Here is a 14,559-nt window from a genome sequence, read left to right on the forward strand (position 1 = left end):
CGCCATCGCTTTTGACTTTGCGGCCTTTTTGTTTCGCCCCATCATAGCCACATCTTGTTTTCGCCAATGCCCCCCCCCCCCGGTGCCTGAGGACCATGTCTATCACTGATCCTTATGAGGTATGTATTCTGTGTCTGGGAGTGTTGCATGATGTGTGGAGTTGCTGCTTATGTGCCCAGATGACCACGAAGGGACATCTGCTTTGACTTGACAAGATGGATTGGTTCTTCGGGTCAAGGAAAGAGCCATCTGTATCGACGGGATTGGCATTGAGGGACCTTGGAGCAGCACCAGTGGTCACCACACTATTGACATTGGCAGGATCGTCTGTTCTGTTCGAAGACGATAAACCTAACATCCTCAGCTTCATAGAAGATGGACAACAGTCAGTCTCCGGATAGGGGCACCGGAGACTGACTATTGTCCATCTTCTATGAGGCTGAGGATGTTAGGTTTATTGTCTTCGACCTTGGCACCAGTGAAAGACTAGGTCAAGCATCAAGGGAAGCCTAAGAAGAATCGGCACTGGCCCTTGAAGTGACCCCCATGGTGAGGAGAGCCCACCCTCTATTGGTGCCGGGGGTCTGCGATGGTCTCCACTGGTCCTAGTGCCAGTCGCCGATCCCCCTTGCAGGTCCGAAGAAGATCTGGCCACTCCTGACACCAGTTGGTGTTGACATCACCAACATTTGAGGAGGAGCTGGAGCGGAGCAGGCACTGCAGGGCCTCGGTCCTGTGGCACTGACAGCATCAGACCCAGTGCCACCTGTCCTCATACTGCTTCTGGAGAAGCTCAACATGCTCATCTGACTGTTACCTAAAAAAGGGGACTGGCTATGCTTCCTCGACCTAAAGGATGCTTACACTCATATCGAGATCTTCCCCAGTCACAGGAAGTATCTCTAATTCGTGGTGGGAACACAGCACTTCCAGTACAGAGTGTAGCCATTCGGGTTTGTGTCTGCCCTGTGGGTCTTAAGAAAATGCCTGGCCGTAGTGGTAGCGCAACTCCACAGAGTTAGGAGTGCATGTCTTCCCGTATCTGCATGATTGCCTGGTCAAGAGCGCATCTTAGGCAGGGGCCTTCAGGTCCGTGCGTTTGATCATTTGGGTGTTGGAGTCACTAGGGTTTGTTCTCAACTACCCAAAGTTCCATCTCAGCCCGTCACCTCAATTTGACTTTATAGGTGCCTTGCTAGACATAGCTCAGGCCAAGGTCTTTCTGCCCCACCAGAGAGCTGTTGCTGTTGTGACCATTACAGCAGAAATTCAACAAAGCCAGCAAGTGTCTGCCTAGAACTTGTTGAGGCTGTTCGGCATATGGCCGCAACTGTCTGTTACTCCCTTGGCACGTTTACACATGTGCAGAAACCAATGGACACTGAGGTCACAGTGGTGCCCGGTCATTTAGAGCCTCCAGGATTGCATACAAGTCACCTTGTCTCTCCAGGACTCGTCCTGGTGGCGGGGCACCTTCTAGTCTGGAACAGGGGATCTCGTTACAGAGTCTCCCCACTCTAAATTGTTTTAACCATGGATGCATCTACCCTGTGCTGGGGAGCTCATGTAGATGGGCTCAGTACCCAGTGTCTTTGGCTGCTCAGGAACGTTCTTGTCAAATCAACTTCCTAGAGCTGTGGGCGATCAGGTAAGTGCTATGGGCTTTCAGAGATCCACTGTCCAACAAAGTTGTCCTGATCTAGTCCGAGAACCAGGGAGGCATGAGATCATACTTCCTGTGTCTGAAAGCGATCTAATTTGGTCATGGTATAGTGCTCAGGGCCGTGTACCTGGCCAGGATGGAGAAGCTGTTAGTGGAAAGGCTGAGTCTTGCCTTCAGACCACACGAGTGGTCCCTGGACCAGGGGGTGTTGAATCAGATTTTCTGCCTCTGGGGGAGCCCAGACTTTCGTCTTTTCACAACCCCCTGCAACAGGAAGGTGCCTTGGTTCTGCCTCCTGTACAGGACAGAAAACAAACCAGCCTCTGATGCCCTTGCCTGTCATTGGGGGGCAAGGGTCTTCTGTATGTGTATGTTCTAATTCCCTTAGTGGCGAAAACTTTCTTGAAGCTTCGTGAGGACAGAGAGACTATGATCCTCATAGCCCCTCATTGGCTGAGACAGGTCTGGTTTCCACTCCTGCGAGACTTGTCCATCTGGAAACCAATCAGTCTGGGGACTTCCCCAGATCTCATCACGCAAGATCAGGGCAGGATGCTGCTTCCCAACCTCCAGGTGCTGTTGCTCTGAGTCTGGACGTTGAGAGATTGATTCTGCAGCTGCTTGACTTTTCAGAAGATGAGTCTCTGGTTCTGGTGGCTTCTAGAAAGCCTTCCACTAGAAATTCCTACAGACTGAAGTGGAGGAAGTTTTCCATGCAACATGAGCAGAAAGCCCTAAATCTGTTCTCCTGCCGTACACAAAAACTGCTTGATTACCTTCTATAACTATCGGAGGCTGGCTTGAAAACCAACTCTGTTAGAGTTCATCTGAGTGCAATTGGTTCATACCACCATGGTTAGATGGTACGCCCATCTCTATACAACCTTATGGTTGTACGTTTCCTGTGGAACCTGCTTCAGTTGAAGCCTCCCATTGTACCTTGGGACCTCAATGTGGTGTTAGCTCAGCTGATGAAAGCTCCTTTTGAGCCACTGCACACCTGTGACCTGAAGTACCTGGAAGGTCATGTTTTTTGTTGTCAGTCACCTCAGTGCACAGGGTCAGCAAGCTCCAGACCTTAGTGACTTATCCACCTTATACTAAATTTTATCATGACAGGGTGGTCTTGCATAAGTTCCTGCCTAAGGTGGTGACGAGTTCCATCTTAACCAGTCAGTTGTCCTGCCAATAATATTTCCCATGCCACATTCACAATAAGACGAATGAGCACTGCACAGTTTGGACTGCAAGCAAGCCTTAGCCTTCTATCTGGAGCGGACAGAAGCCCCTAGACAGTCCACCCAATTTCTTGTTTCTTTTGATCAGAATAGGTTAGGCATTGCTGTTGCCAAACAGACACTATCCAATTAGATAGCAGATTGCATCTCCTTCTGTTATGCCCAGGCAGGACTGCATCTTGGGATTCATGTCAAGGCTCATTGTGTTAGAGCCATGACAGTATCAGTGTCATCTTGCTTGTCCTTGGAGAAAGCAGAGCTGCTTACCTGTACCAGGTGTTCTCCAAGGATCACAGGATGTCAGTCCTCACGAAACCCGCCCACCACCCCGCAGAGTTAGGTTTCTCCTATTTTTTATTTTAATCTTAATTCTATGTTACGAAACTAAAGAGGGACTCCATATGGATGCGTGGTATAGTGTATGCTCAGTGTGCTTAGTCAAAGTTCTAGAAACTTTGACAAGTTTTCTGTGTCGGGACTCCATCTGATGATTTCACCCATGTGTGAGGACTAACATCTGCTGTCCTCTGAGAACACCTGCTACAGGTAAGCAATTCCTCTTTCTTTATTCTTGGTGGCTGTTGGGATTGTCCGTCATAATGCAGTAAAGCTTGAGAGCAGAAATTGTTTTATTTTAATGATTATCTTCTATTTCTCCAAACTAAAAGCTGCGAGAGAACAGTGTTGGCAGACACAATGGTGATCATGACATCATACAGAAGAATGATGGATTTCTCACATTCACTCAGGTACAACAGTAAAGATGAGACTACTAAGAATGAATTTTTAATAAGCATATAATGTTCTAAAACTTGTTTTTTCTAAAGTCTTTTTTAGTTTGCAGATTGTAGCAAACTGGGATTAGCACATCTGCTAAAATGGTGAAACTCTCGATGTTAAGAGTTTTTAATTGTATATGAAAAAATTAAAGCAGTATTACCTTTGAGAAATCTGAGAATGAATTAAGAAAAACATTCATTTAATATTTTATAAAATGAAAAATCTCTACAAGCAAGAAAACATTAATAGTTCCAAATAACTGCTTTGTAGTTAAAGATCTGAGTGAATAAATTACTGTAATGCCTTTTTGGACACAAAATGTCATCCAATTATAATTTATTTTATGATTTAATATTTTTAATTTTAAAATAAATCAAGAATTCTTTATATGAGTAACAACATGGATAGTTATACCAATAATAAAAAGAAACAGATGAATATATATAAAGAGGCCAAAAAAGACTAGGTAAAATCACCATTTTTAGACCACCCTTCGGGGGGGGGGGGTTCAAAAAAAGCAAAACACTTTTTAAAGAAATTCCCACAAAAAGCAAGGTAATATCCTAATAATGCCAGTGCTTAAACATTCAATTGTTGGACAGGGAACTTAGGTAAAACCTTACTCTGCAAGAAATTCACTTAGATCTTTACAATGAGTCCCTTCTCAGTCTGTCTCCTGCCATTTATTTATTTTTACCTATCTTTTTCTCCCTTTGGTCTATCTCTCTACTGTTCTCTGAAGATGAGCATTTCAGTTGAGTCACACAAGTGGGTCACTTGACTATGGTTGGTGCCAAATGGACAATCTTCTAGAGCAGAGCTTCTCAACCACTGTGGCCTCGCTATTTTTATTTTTCAGTCCCAACTAGGCCCGGCCTAAGAGAAAATGTTTCCGCGTCAGGCTCCGGCCACGCAACCAATTGTGGAATGGTGCCGTGTCTGGCCCTGGCTGTGTGGCCTAGAAGTTTGATGCACATGGTGGAAGAGAGGTGGCTGTGGTAGGGCGAAAGAGAAGACACTGCTGATGCTGGCAAAATTTACATTCAGGAGGAAGGGAGAGAAATGTGAGAGCGCTTGTATGAGTGAGTGTGAGCAATACCATCTGCGAGAGTTTGTGTGTGCAGTACATGTGCAAGAGGTGTTTGTGAGCAATAGCATGTGTGAGAGTGCATGGGTCCAAGGAGGTAGCTGCTGCTGCCTGCACATCCCAGATATAGAGAGAGCATGCAAAAACCATATAGGGGGGAGAGAGCATGAGAGAGAATCTGAATGTGAGAGAGAGAGAGAGAGAGATTGGGAGCCTGCTTGTGTGTGTGCCTGCGTGAGTCTCCTCCTCCTCACAGCTCCTCCAGGGCTTATTCTCCCAATACTTCCTCATTCCCAAGAAATCGGGTGGTCTCCGACCCACCCTGGACCTGCGTTCTCTCAACAAATACCTGATGAGGGAAAAATTCAAGATGACATCCCTCAAGTCCATCCCTACCCTTACTTCGCCCCAGAGATTGGATGTGCTCACTGGACCTGAAGGATGCGTATGCACATTTACTGCTGTATCCTTTGTCCTGGCGATACTTATGCTTCACGGTCAATGACCGCCATTTCCAGTACAAGGTTCTCCCATTTGGCCTCTCCTCCACCCCCAGGGTTTTCACCAAATGCCTAGCAGTACTGGTGGCTCACCTCCGACAACAGGGAATCCAGATATTTCCCTACCTGGACAACTGGCTGCTGGTAGCCCCCAACCAGTCCACCCTACAAAACAATCTTCTCCGAACCATATCTTGCCTGGACAACCTGGGCCTACTCGTCAACTAGAGAAATCAAATCTACATCCCACCCAGGTCTTGCAGTTCATCGGGGCTCATATCGACACCATTCATGCTCTGTCACATGGCCGCCTAGGTCGTACCTTACCCTCGACTGCTTATGCGACGTTTATAGTGGGGCCTGAAGTCCCAATGGAGCCAGCTCTTCAATCTTCTCTCCACTCCTGTCACCCTCACGTCCAGTATGAAAAGGGATTTAAAGGGATGGCTGACACCATCGGTGTTCACGTTGGGCTCGCCTCTCAGGCCCCCTCTGCATTACACGGTCCTCACCATGGACACTTCCATGAAGGGATGGGGTGTCCATCTCACCCACCTACAGACTCAGGGCCTGTGGTCTGCCTGGGAATGGTCACAACTAATAAACCTCCTGGTACTCCGTGCTATTTGGAACGCTCTTCAGGCCTTCGAGCATATCCTCCACGGAAAGACTGTCATGGTCCACACGGACAATCAAGTTGCCATGTTCTATATTAACAGAGAAGGAGGGTCAGGTTGCTGGAATCTTTGCAGAGAAGCTGTCTGGATCCTGGACTGGACAGAGAGCAGATCTATCTCCCTTCAAGCCATTTACCTGCCCGGAATCAACAACTCCAGGGCCGACAGACTGAGCAGGATATTTTACCCCCATGAGTGGGAACTCCATCAGGAAGTGGCAAATCACATATTTTGCACTTGGGGGTCTTCCCGAATCAACGTCTTTGCAACAGAGCATAACAGGAAAGTCGAGGCTTTTTGCTCGGTGTATCCCAATTACCACAGACTAGCACAGGACACATTCCTCATAGACTGGACGGAGGGTCTACTCTATGCTTTTCCTCTGATACCTCTCATTTCCCACATAGTCCAGAAGTGCATCGCAGACAAACGCGGACTTAATTCTCATTGCTCTGGCATGGGCCCGGCAACCTTGGTACACCTACCTAGTTCAGTTATCAGTGGACCAACTGATCCCCCTGGGCAACAGTTCATGCCTCTTCACCCAAGAAGGAGGCTCTCTGCTTCATCCGCTTCACTCATCTCTGACTCTTACTGTGTGGAGATTGAAAGGCTGGTATTCCACCACCTGAACCTTTCTCCTCAGCTTCAGGATATTCTAGTCTCATCCAGGAAACCCTCTACAAGACTCAACTATCAGCGGAAATGGACATGTTATGCCTCCTGGTGCTCGGATAATGGCACAGACCCGTTCATCTGCCCGCCGGAACGTCTCCTGGACTACCTCCATCTGCTTTATTGGAAGGGGCTGGCCACAGCTTCGGTTTGAGTTCATCTTAGTGCCATAGCTGCCTACCATTCTACTCTCAGTGAGGTGCTAATCTCTTGTCACCCGTTTGTCTCCAGATTCATGAAGGGGGTTTTACATCTCCGGCCCCCGGGCCGAAAACCTCCAGTCCCATGGGATATAAACATAGTGCTAGAGTAATTAATGCTACCACCCTTCGAACCACTGGACACTTGTCATCCCAGGTTCCTCTCCTGGAAGGTGCTCTTGGTTGCCCTCACCTCCGCAAGGTGCGTCAGTGAGCTACAAACTCTAGTACACTACACGCCCTACCTGGAGTTTTTTCATGACAAGGTTACGCTTCGTACGCATCCTGCCTTCCTCCCAAAAGTGGTATCAGCTTTCCATATCAACCAATCCATTGCCCTCCCAACTTTTTACTCAGTCTCATTCCAATGAGGGCGAATGTAGACTCCACATGCTGGATTGTAAATGAGCACTCGCCTACTATAAACGACACACTCATTCTGACCGCAGAGCCTCCCAGCTCTTCGTCTCCTTTAACCCACATGCCCCAGGACTCCCAGTTTCCAAGAGAACGCTCTTGTCCTGGATCTCAAACTGCATTCAATTCTGTTATCAAAAGTGTTAGGAGACCCTATCCGCCAGCCCTAATGCGCACAAGGGCCGTGCAATGGCTGCATCAGTGGCTCACCTCCACGAAGTGCCTCTTTTGGACATTTGCAAGGCGGCCAAATGATCCTAACTACACATGTTCACATCCCACTACTGTTTAGACAAATAGACCACGGATGACGCATGTATAGGAAAGACAATTCTCACGTCAGGCACTACTTGAATACTATGCAAGCAACACGAGAACTGTCCGCCTCTTTTCATCTGTCTTGAGCGCATTACTTCGCTTCATCATGGACATATGATTAGCACAATGTGCGCTCAGTACTTCAGCTGGGGACTCCCAGACAGCATGGCTAATTCATGCTGCTTATCTACGGGAAAAGAGCAAGTTTGCTTATCGTAAACGGTGTTTTCCGTAGATAGCAGATGAATTAGCCATGCTGACCCTCCCGCCTCCCTGGACAGTTACCCGTATTGCATCTCATCATGCTTGGATACGGACTGAGGATACTCGGGGCAGCGCGGGCAGATACCTGCAGGTGCACCTCACTGACAAAATGAGGTGATCTTTGAGAGCTCCGCCATCTAGCCACCCGGAGGATGTCCCAGACAGCATGGCTAATTCATCTGCTCTCTATGGAAAAACCGTTTACGGTAAGCAAACTTGCTCTTCTCCGAGGACAGCAGAATGTTGGTTCTTACGAAACCCGCCTGCCACCTTGCGGAGTTGGGTTTTTTCTGTTTTTCGTTTTATGCATAATTCTATGTTATAAGACTGGAGAGGGACCCTGTTTGGATGTGTGGTATAGGGCATGCTGGGCATGCTCAGTTTGCTAAGTCAAAGTTCTAGAAACTTTGACATACGTTTTCTGTGTTGGGTCTCCATTTGATGATGTCACTTATGAGCATACTACTGTCCTCGGAGAACACTTGTTACAGGTAAGAAACTCTGCTTTCAGTGCAATAACTCTCATGCTTTCATGATTGTGTAGCATGCACTAGTTCTTTTGTTTCAGTTGCCAGAAACAAATGTGTTTTGTGCCTCACATGCGATTTTCTTTTTCCTTTTTATTTTGTGTGTGTGGCTCCAGAGTATATATTTTTCTTTGTGCCCCCTTGTATTTTTTCCTTCCCTCCAGCGCCCTAATTAGGTTTTGGGGGTTTATTTATTTTAATTTTTTTTTAACTTTTTACTGTTTTTCTTTTTGAAAACTCCTGTCTAGAGACCTGGAGTTTTATTTTTCCATGGACTCTGACAGATCTGATCAGGAAACTTTTTTTTTTTTTTGTACTTCTGTGGTTCGTTTCTTAAAAATATCAGTCTTGTAGCATTCATTTTTTTTTCGACAGTGTTAGAAAAGTCCAGCAGATTTACATAATATTCTTTGAATACACTCCTGCATCAGCAGTACCTACTGGCATCGGGGCTCACTATTAACTTAATCAGGAAGGAACACTAATGTCGCCAAAAAAAAAAAAAAAGGCTAACTGCTGTTATATCAAAACTCTCTAGGATATTTAGATCGCTATCAATCAGAAGGAAATAAACCTTTAAAGACTCTTCTGCATCAGCCCAGCCAGGATCGGGGCTTGCTGTTAACCTTTATCGAGCAGAGGAACTCATGTCGCCAAAATGAAGGGGCAAACCACTTTTGTAGCAAAGGATCTCACAGTTTTACAGGCTGCACTAAGATAACCCAACTTACCCTTATTATTTTGATGAGATATCTTTCTAGGAAAGTAACTTTGTTTTCACGTAGATAAGCAGCTGAATTAGCCATGCTGTTTGGGAATGTCTTCCGTGCCACTAGGTAGCGGAGCTCTCTAAGTTTAGTAAAGTCTTTCAGCTAGGTGCTCCCTCTTATATCTTCTCTGATTTGCCTCAGGCTCCTCAGTCAGTTTTTTTCCGCGCGGCAGTTAGCACGCGGAGCTCTACTCTCCCTAGACTGAGAAGTTTCTGTGAAAAAAAAAAAACAGCAGTAGTTTAAATTAATTTGAGCAGCAGCCAGAGACATGCCGCGTCCTGGTTTCAAATTTTGTTCCTGTGGCAAAATACTGTCGGCCACCGATGGCCACATTTCCTGCTATCTATGTCTGGGACCCTTCCATGACCAGGCAAATGTGCGGACTGCGGACGTATGTCCCCACGAGCCCAGCACCAATGGGCTGCCAAGCTTCAGGAACTTCAATCCAGAGCTTTGGGCTCTTATGTCCCTTCCAAGGCCTCAGTATGATCATCCCCAGGCCCAAAAAGGAAGAAACGGTCTCCTTCGAGGAGGGCCTCCTTAGTTGACCCCCCCCCCCCCCCCCGAGGTCAGAACACCTGCCATTGTTCGCCCGCCAAAAATCAGCGCACGGTGCAGGGGATGTGTCGGTGGCATCGCGGCCGCATGCTTCACCGATGCAGTCGATGCTCAGAAGACAAGCACTCTGAAGCGTCGAGGCATCGACGCACCAACAAAGTACCGGACCAAAGATGCTACTGCATCGAAGCCACGCCATTCCGGCACATCATTGGAGCACCCGACACATCAACGCAAGGAGGCAACTGCATCGCATCCTTGCCCAGTCGATGCACATCGGCGCACATAGTGATTTGCTGACACACTCGACGCAAAAGCAACCTAAGAAACACCACTCGGGCCATAAAAGACCTAGAGAGGTGTCACCACCCTTGATAATTGAGTCAAATTCAGATGTTTCACAACCTCGCACATCTGACACGACTCCTACATCACCGGGGGCATTATTGTCAGTTTCACTGACTTCCATGGGCTCCCTTGCCCCTGAGCAACCTCAACCGGCACCATGGGTTGTCCCACCTGAGAAAACTACCAGTAAAAGACGAACACAGGCGGATGTAATTCGGCCTACTCTACCACCGTTTACAGAACCATCACATACACCATCGACGTCAGGACTGGCTAATCAAGCCATGTCTCAAATTACAAATATATTGATTCAATTCTTAGTCATTAGAAAAGTCTTAATTACCACCTCAACTGTCTCCTCCCACATCACCGACAGTTCCGGAAGATCCAGTGATACCAGGCCCAGCACCAAAGGACCTTCCAACCTCACCACCAACTCCAAATTAGGAAATTTTGGATTCAGATTCCTCTTCAAATTCCTCCACAGGTTACCTGTCTGATCCAGCGGAGGTACCCCTGGAACTGTCTTCGCCTCCAGAAGACCTGACATAGTCACAGTTCATAACCGGTGTAATTTTTTCCTTACTCTGACTTCGTGTTCACATCCCTCCATCCCAGTAACTCTTGTGTTAAGTGTCCTATCTACAAAAAATTCGCAATTCATCTCAGGCTGTCACAGAGTATTTATTTATTTAAATTTTAGATTTATTGCATTTTCACAAACATATTAACAAGCATTTCAGCTTATAGAAACATGCAAGAGAGAATTTAACAAGCAAAATTTTCTTTAGGAAATAATCTTATCCCAGCAATATAATATATCTCACTTGTAATATTAAAGAAAAATCAGAGGCTCCAAGATGCAAAAATATTGTATTATGTTTTTTTAAGGCATGGACCACATGATCTGGAAAGTAGACTCCATTAGTTCTGTACGGAACTTCTTGTTTCTTTTTCTCATTGCTATAACTACATCTGTAAAATAAGAGATTTCCTTTCATGTCTTGTGGGATCAAAATTATTGTGTATGTTTGAGAGTTGTTGCTATTTATTAGTATTTAGATTACCCTGACTTAAAAGATCAGTGAGGTTGTTTTGGTGGCTTGGTGCCAGCATTGTTCCCTGATTCTGGGTGAACTGTAGAAGTGCAGTAATGATGAATCACTTTTTTTTTTTTTTTAAGGTCAGCTGCAAAATATCTATAGATATAAGGTTGGCAAGTGCAGAAGTCAGTGGGTGCATTTTTAGTTAGTCATGCCTCTTGAATAGATTTAGAATTCGTGATTACAACATTTTTTGCTATTGGAATATGCCATGTAGTCATTGGGGAATGCAGATCCCCACAAAAAAAAGGCAGTAAATATCCCGTATATCTTTGGTATCTTGCTAGACCCAAGGTATGGTGATAGAATGAATTAATAAAGGGAGGGAGGAAACAACCAACCTGAAGTTATCCGTTAAGTCATTGGATGCCATGGAGTTAAATGGTTAATGGCAGTAAGAAGCCATCAAGTTGAAAAAATGTCCTAGAGTGTTATGGAGTACTGCTTTGCATTTGTGTGATACAAGAGTTGGTTAATATCAGAACAAATGTGAGTTCTGGTGCTAGTCTGAGTGCAGAACCACTATGATGCAGCTAATATGCTGTTTTTTATTGGTACGTGCCCAATTGTTATGGTTGGGTCATCCCTTCATTGGATTAGACCTTATAGGACGCCATTATCAATTTTGGGCACTGCCTTTTGGTCTGGCCACCGCTCCCAGGACCTTTTCCAAGGTAATGGTGGTAGTTGCAGCAGAATTCAGAGAGGATGGGATCCTAGTACACCCATATTTGGACAACTGGCTAATTTGGGCCAAGTCGCTGGAAGAGAGCCACTTGGTGACCCACAAGGTGATCCTCCTGTTGCATGAGCTCGGCTGGGTGGTGAACCTGGCCAAGAGCAGTCTTTAGAATATCTTGGGGTTCGTGTTAAGGAAGACCCTGAGTCCGAGATGAGGTTGTCACTACCTGAAGGAAGGATGCCTTGCAGGTTCTTGTCTCAGTAGGTGGAGCTGGCTGATGTGGAGACCCAACAGGACCTTCACCAATACCAGCCCTCGTTCCCCGCAGGTTGAGCCCTTGGATCCCGGAGCTAGCTGGACTTAGAAGCGGGTCTCCGGAGAAGAAAATTCCACAAGGCAGCAATCCAGCCGAGTCCAGAATGAACCAGAAGCAGGGCAGGCAGCAATACAGTGGAGTCCAAGACCGTACCAGGAATCGGGGCAGGCAGCAATCCAACAGAATCCAGAACATACTGAGGTCAGAGCAGGCAGCAATCCAACAAAGTCCAAGATGTACCAGAAGTTGGCAGAGATCCAACAAAGTCCAGGAGTGTACCAGAAGGCAGGGCAGGCGCAATCCAAACCAAGACCAGAGAAGCAATCCAGGAGGAGACTGCGACAGACAGCCAGCTACCCAAAAGGAGCACGATCTGTTGCTGAGGCAAGGCACTGCTGGCAGGAACAGGCTTAAGAAGCCAGAAGGGCTGACGTCATCAGCATGAGCTGTGGGAACCTTTCCCGCCATGGCCCCTTTTAAGATCAATGTAGAGGCGTGCGCCTAGGGAGATGCTGGGGGGCCGAGCACCGGCAGCATGAGCAGCAGCTCTGGGCCGCGCAGGAGTTTGTCGATGGCAGCGGCTCCCTGCTGCTGCATGGGCAGTTGGGGCTCGACCTAGGCCGTGCCGGGTAAGTGCAACCGGCCACGACCAGCATGTGCAACAGTTCGTTTCGACACTAAGCAGTTCAAGGTTTTCTTGCCGGAAGCTTGTATTCAGAAGTTTGATGGCTAAGCTATGTCTATTGATGAACACTCTGCGCCCGACCATATGGTCATACCTGCAGGTACTTGGTTTAATTGCGGCAACCCTGGAAGTGGTGCTGTGGGCGAGAGCGTGTATGGGTCCTCTTCAGTGCTCTCTGTTGTCTATGTGGAACTCGCAGTCTCTGGACTATTCAATTCGGCTCCATCTGCTGATGCAGATTTCCTCCCTAATACAGTGGTGGCTACAGCTGGATCATCTAAGGAAGGGATTTTCCCTAGCACCACTGGTCTGGCTTGTATTGACGACAGATGCGAGCCTCCATGGTTGGGAAGCTCACTATCAGGAGCTGATGGTGCAAGGGTGCTGGGATGCAGTAGAGTCTCTCTGGAACATCAATCACTTGGAAGCCAGGGCTGTCTGATTGGCATGTTTGCAGTTCAGCGACAGGATGCATGGTCGAGCAGTCCGGATAATGTCGGACAACGCAACAACTGTGGCTTACAGAAATCGGCAAGGCAGAACCAAGAGCCAACCAGTGTTGAAGGAAATAGATCAAATTATGGAATGGGCCCAACTACATCTCCAGATGATCTCAGCTTCATATATAGCAGGAAAAGACAATGTAAGAGCAGACTTTCTCAGCAAGGAAAGTGTGGAGCCAGGAGAATGGGTGCTGTCAAACGAGGCGTTTCAGCTGATTCTGGGTAGCTGGGGTCTCCCGTTTCTAGACCTGGCTACTTCTCATAGTGCGAGAGTTCCGCGATTCTTCAGTTGCAAGAGGTGCAGGAGTGGCTGGAAGACAAGTTGCTGTATGCCTTTTCTGCATGGCCCCTGTTGGGCAGATTAATCCAACGGGATCGAGTGCCACAGAGAGATGGTGCTCTTGTTTGCTCCTGATTGGTCGAGGAGGCTGTGGTATGCGGATCTGCGGTGGCTCCTGGCAAAATCGCCCCTTTGGTTTCCGGTACACAGGGATCTGTTGTGGCAGGGTCCTGTTCTTCACGAATATCCAACTTGATTCTGTCTTACAGTATGGCCTTTGAAAGGGCTCGGTTGCTGTAACGTGGTTACTTTGCAGCAGAGGTTTCCACCTTGCTAAGAGCTAGAAAGTTCTCCACTTTCTTGGCCTATGTGCGGGTTTGGCGACTGTTTGAGGCCTGGTGGGAGGATCGAGGTACTCTTATCTGTTTGGTCAAGATCCCGCTCATTTTTTAATTTTTGCAGGCTTGAATAAGGGCTTGGCACTTAATTCCTTAAAGGTGCAAGTAGTGGCTCTTGCCAGTTTCAGAAGTCGGGTGAATGGCGGATCCTTGTCAGTTCATCATGATGTGACCCATTTCCTGAAAGGAGTGAAACATTTTCTTCGTCCTTTGCGGTTTCCAGTGCCCTTTTGGAGTCTTAATTTGGTATTGGATATCTTAGCCAGCCCTACATTTAGACTGATGCGTAACCTGAATTTGCAGTTACTGACCTTGAAAATGGTGTTTCTTGTGGTGATTTGTTCTGTGCGTAGAGTTTACGAACTGCAGGCCTTGCTTTGCCGGGAGCCATTCCTCCGGGTGACTCCAGGGGCGATCCAACTGCATAATATTCCTTCTTTTCTACCGAAAGTAGTCACTGACTTTCACTTGAATCAGTCCATCTCTCTGCCCTCTCTAGACAAAGAGAAAGATGTAGAGGAGTATCATCTGTTGCGACCCTTAGATGTCAAGAGACACATTGTCCGGTAT

General features: G+C 47.0%; 1 protein-coding gene across 1 annotated transcript in view; it reads left to right on the forward strand.

Moving 5' to 3' along the window:
• LBR (lamin B receptor) overlaps positions 1 to 14,559 on the forward strand; it is a 183,667-nt gene that overhangs the window by 42,173 nt on the left and 126,935 nt on the right. Inside the window, exon 4 of the mRNA XM_029593088.1 lies at positions 3,570 to 3,650. Coding sequence (XP_029448948.1) covers positions 3,570 to 3,650 — 81 coding nt within the window. The remainder of the gene's footprint in view (positions 1 to 3,569; positions 3,651 to 14,559) is intronic.

The sequence above is a fragment of the Rhinatrema bivittatum genome, chromosome 3, assembly GCF_901001135.1.
Source record: "Rhinatrema bivittatum chromosome 3, aRhiBiv1.1, whole genome shotgun sequence".
NCBI classification, from domain to species: domain Eukaryota; kingdom Metazoa; phylum Chordata; class Amphibia; order Gymnophiona; family Rhinatrematidae; genus Rhinatrema; species Rhinatrema bivittatum.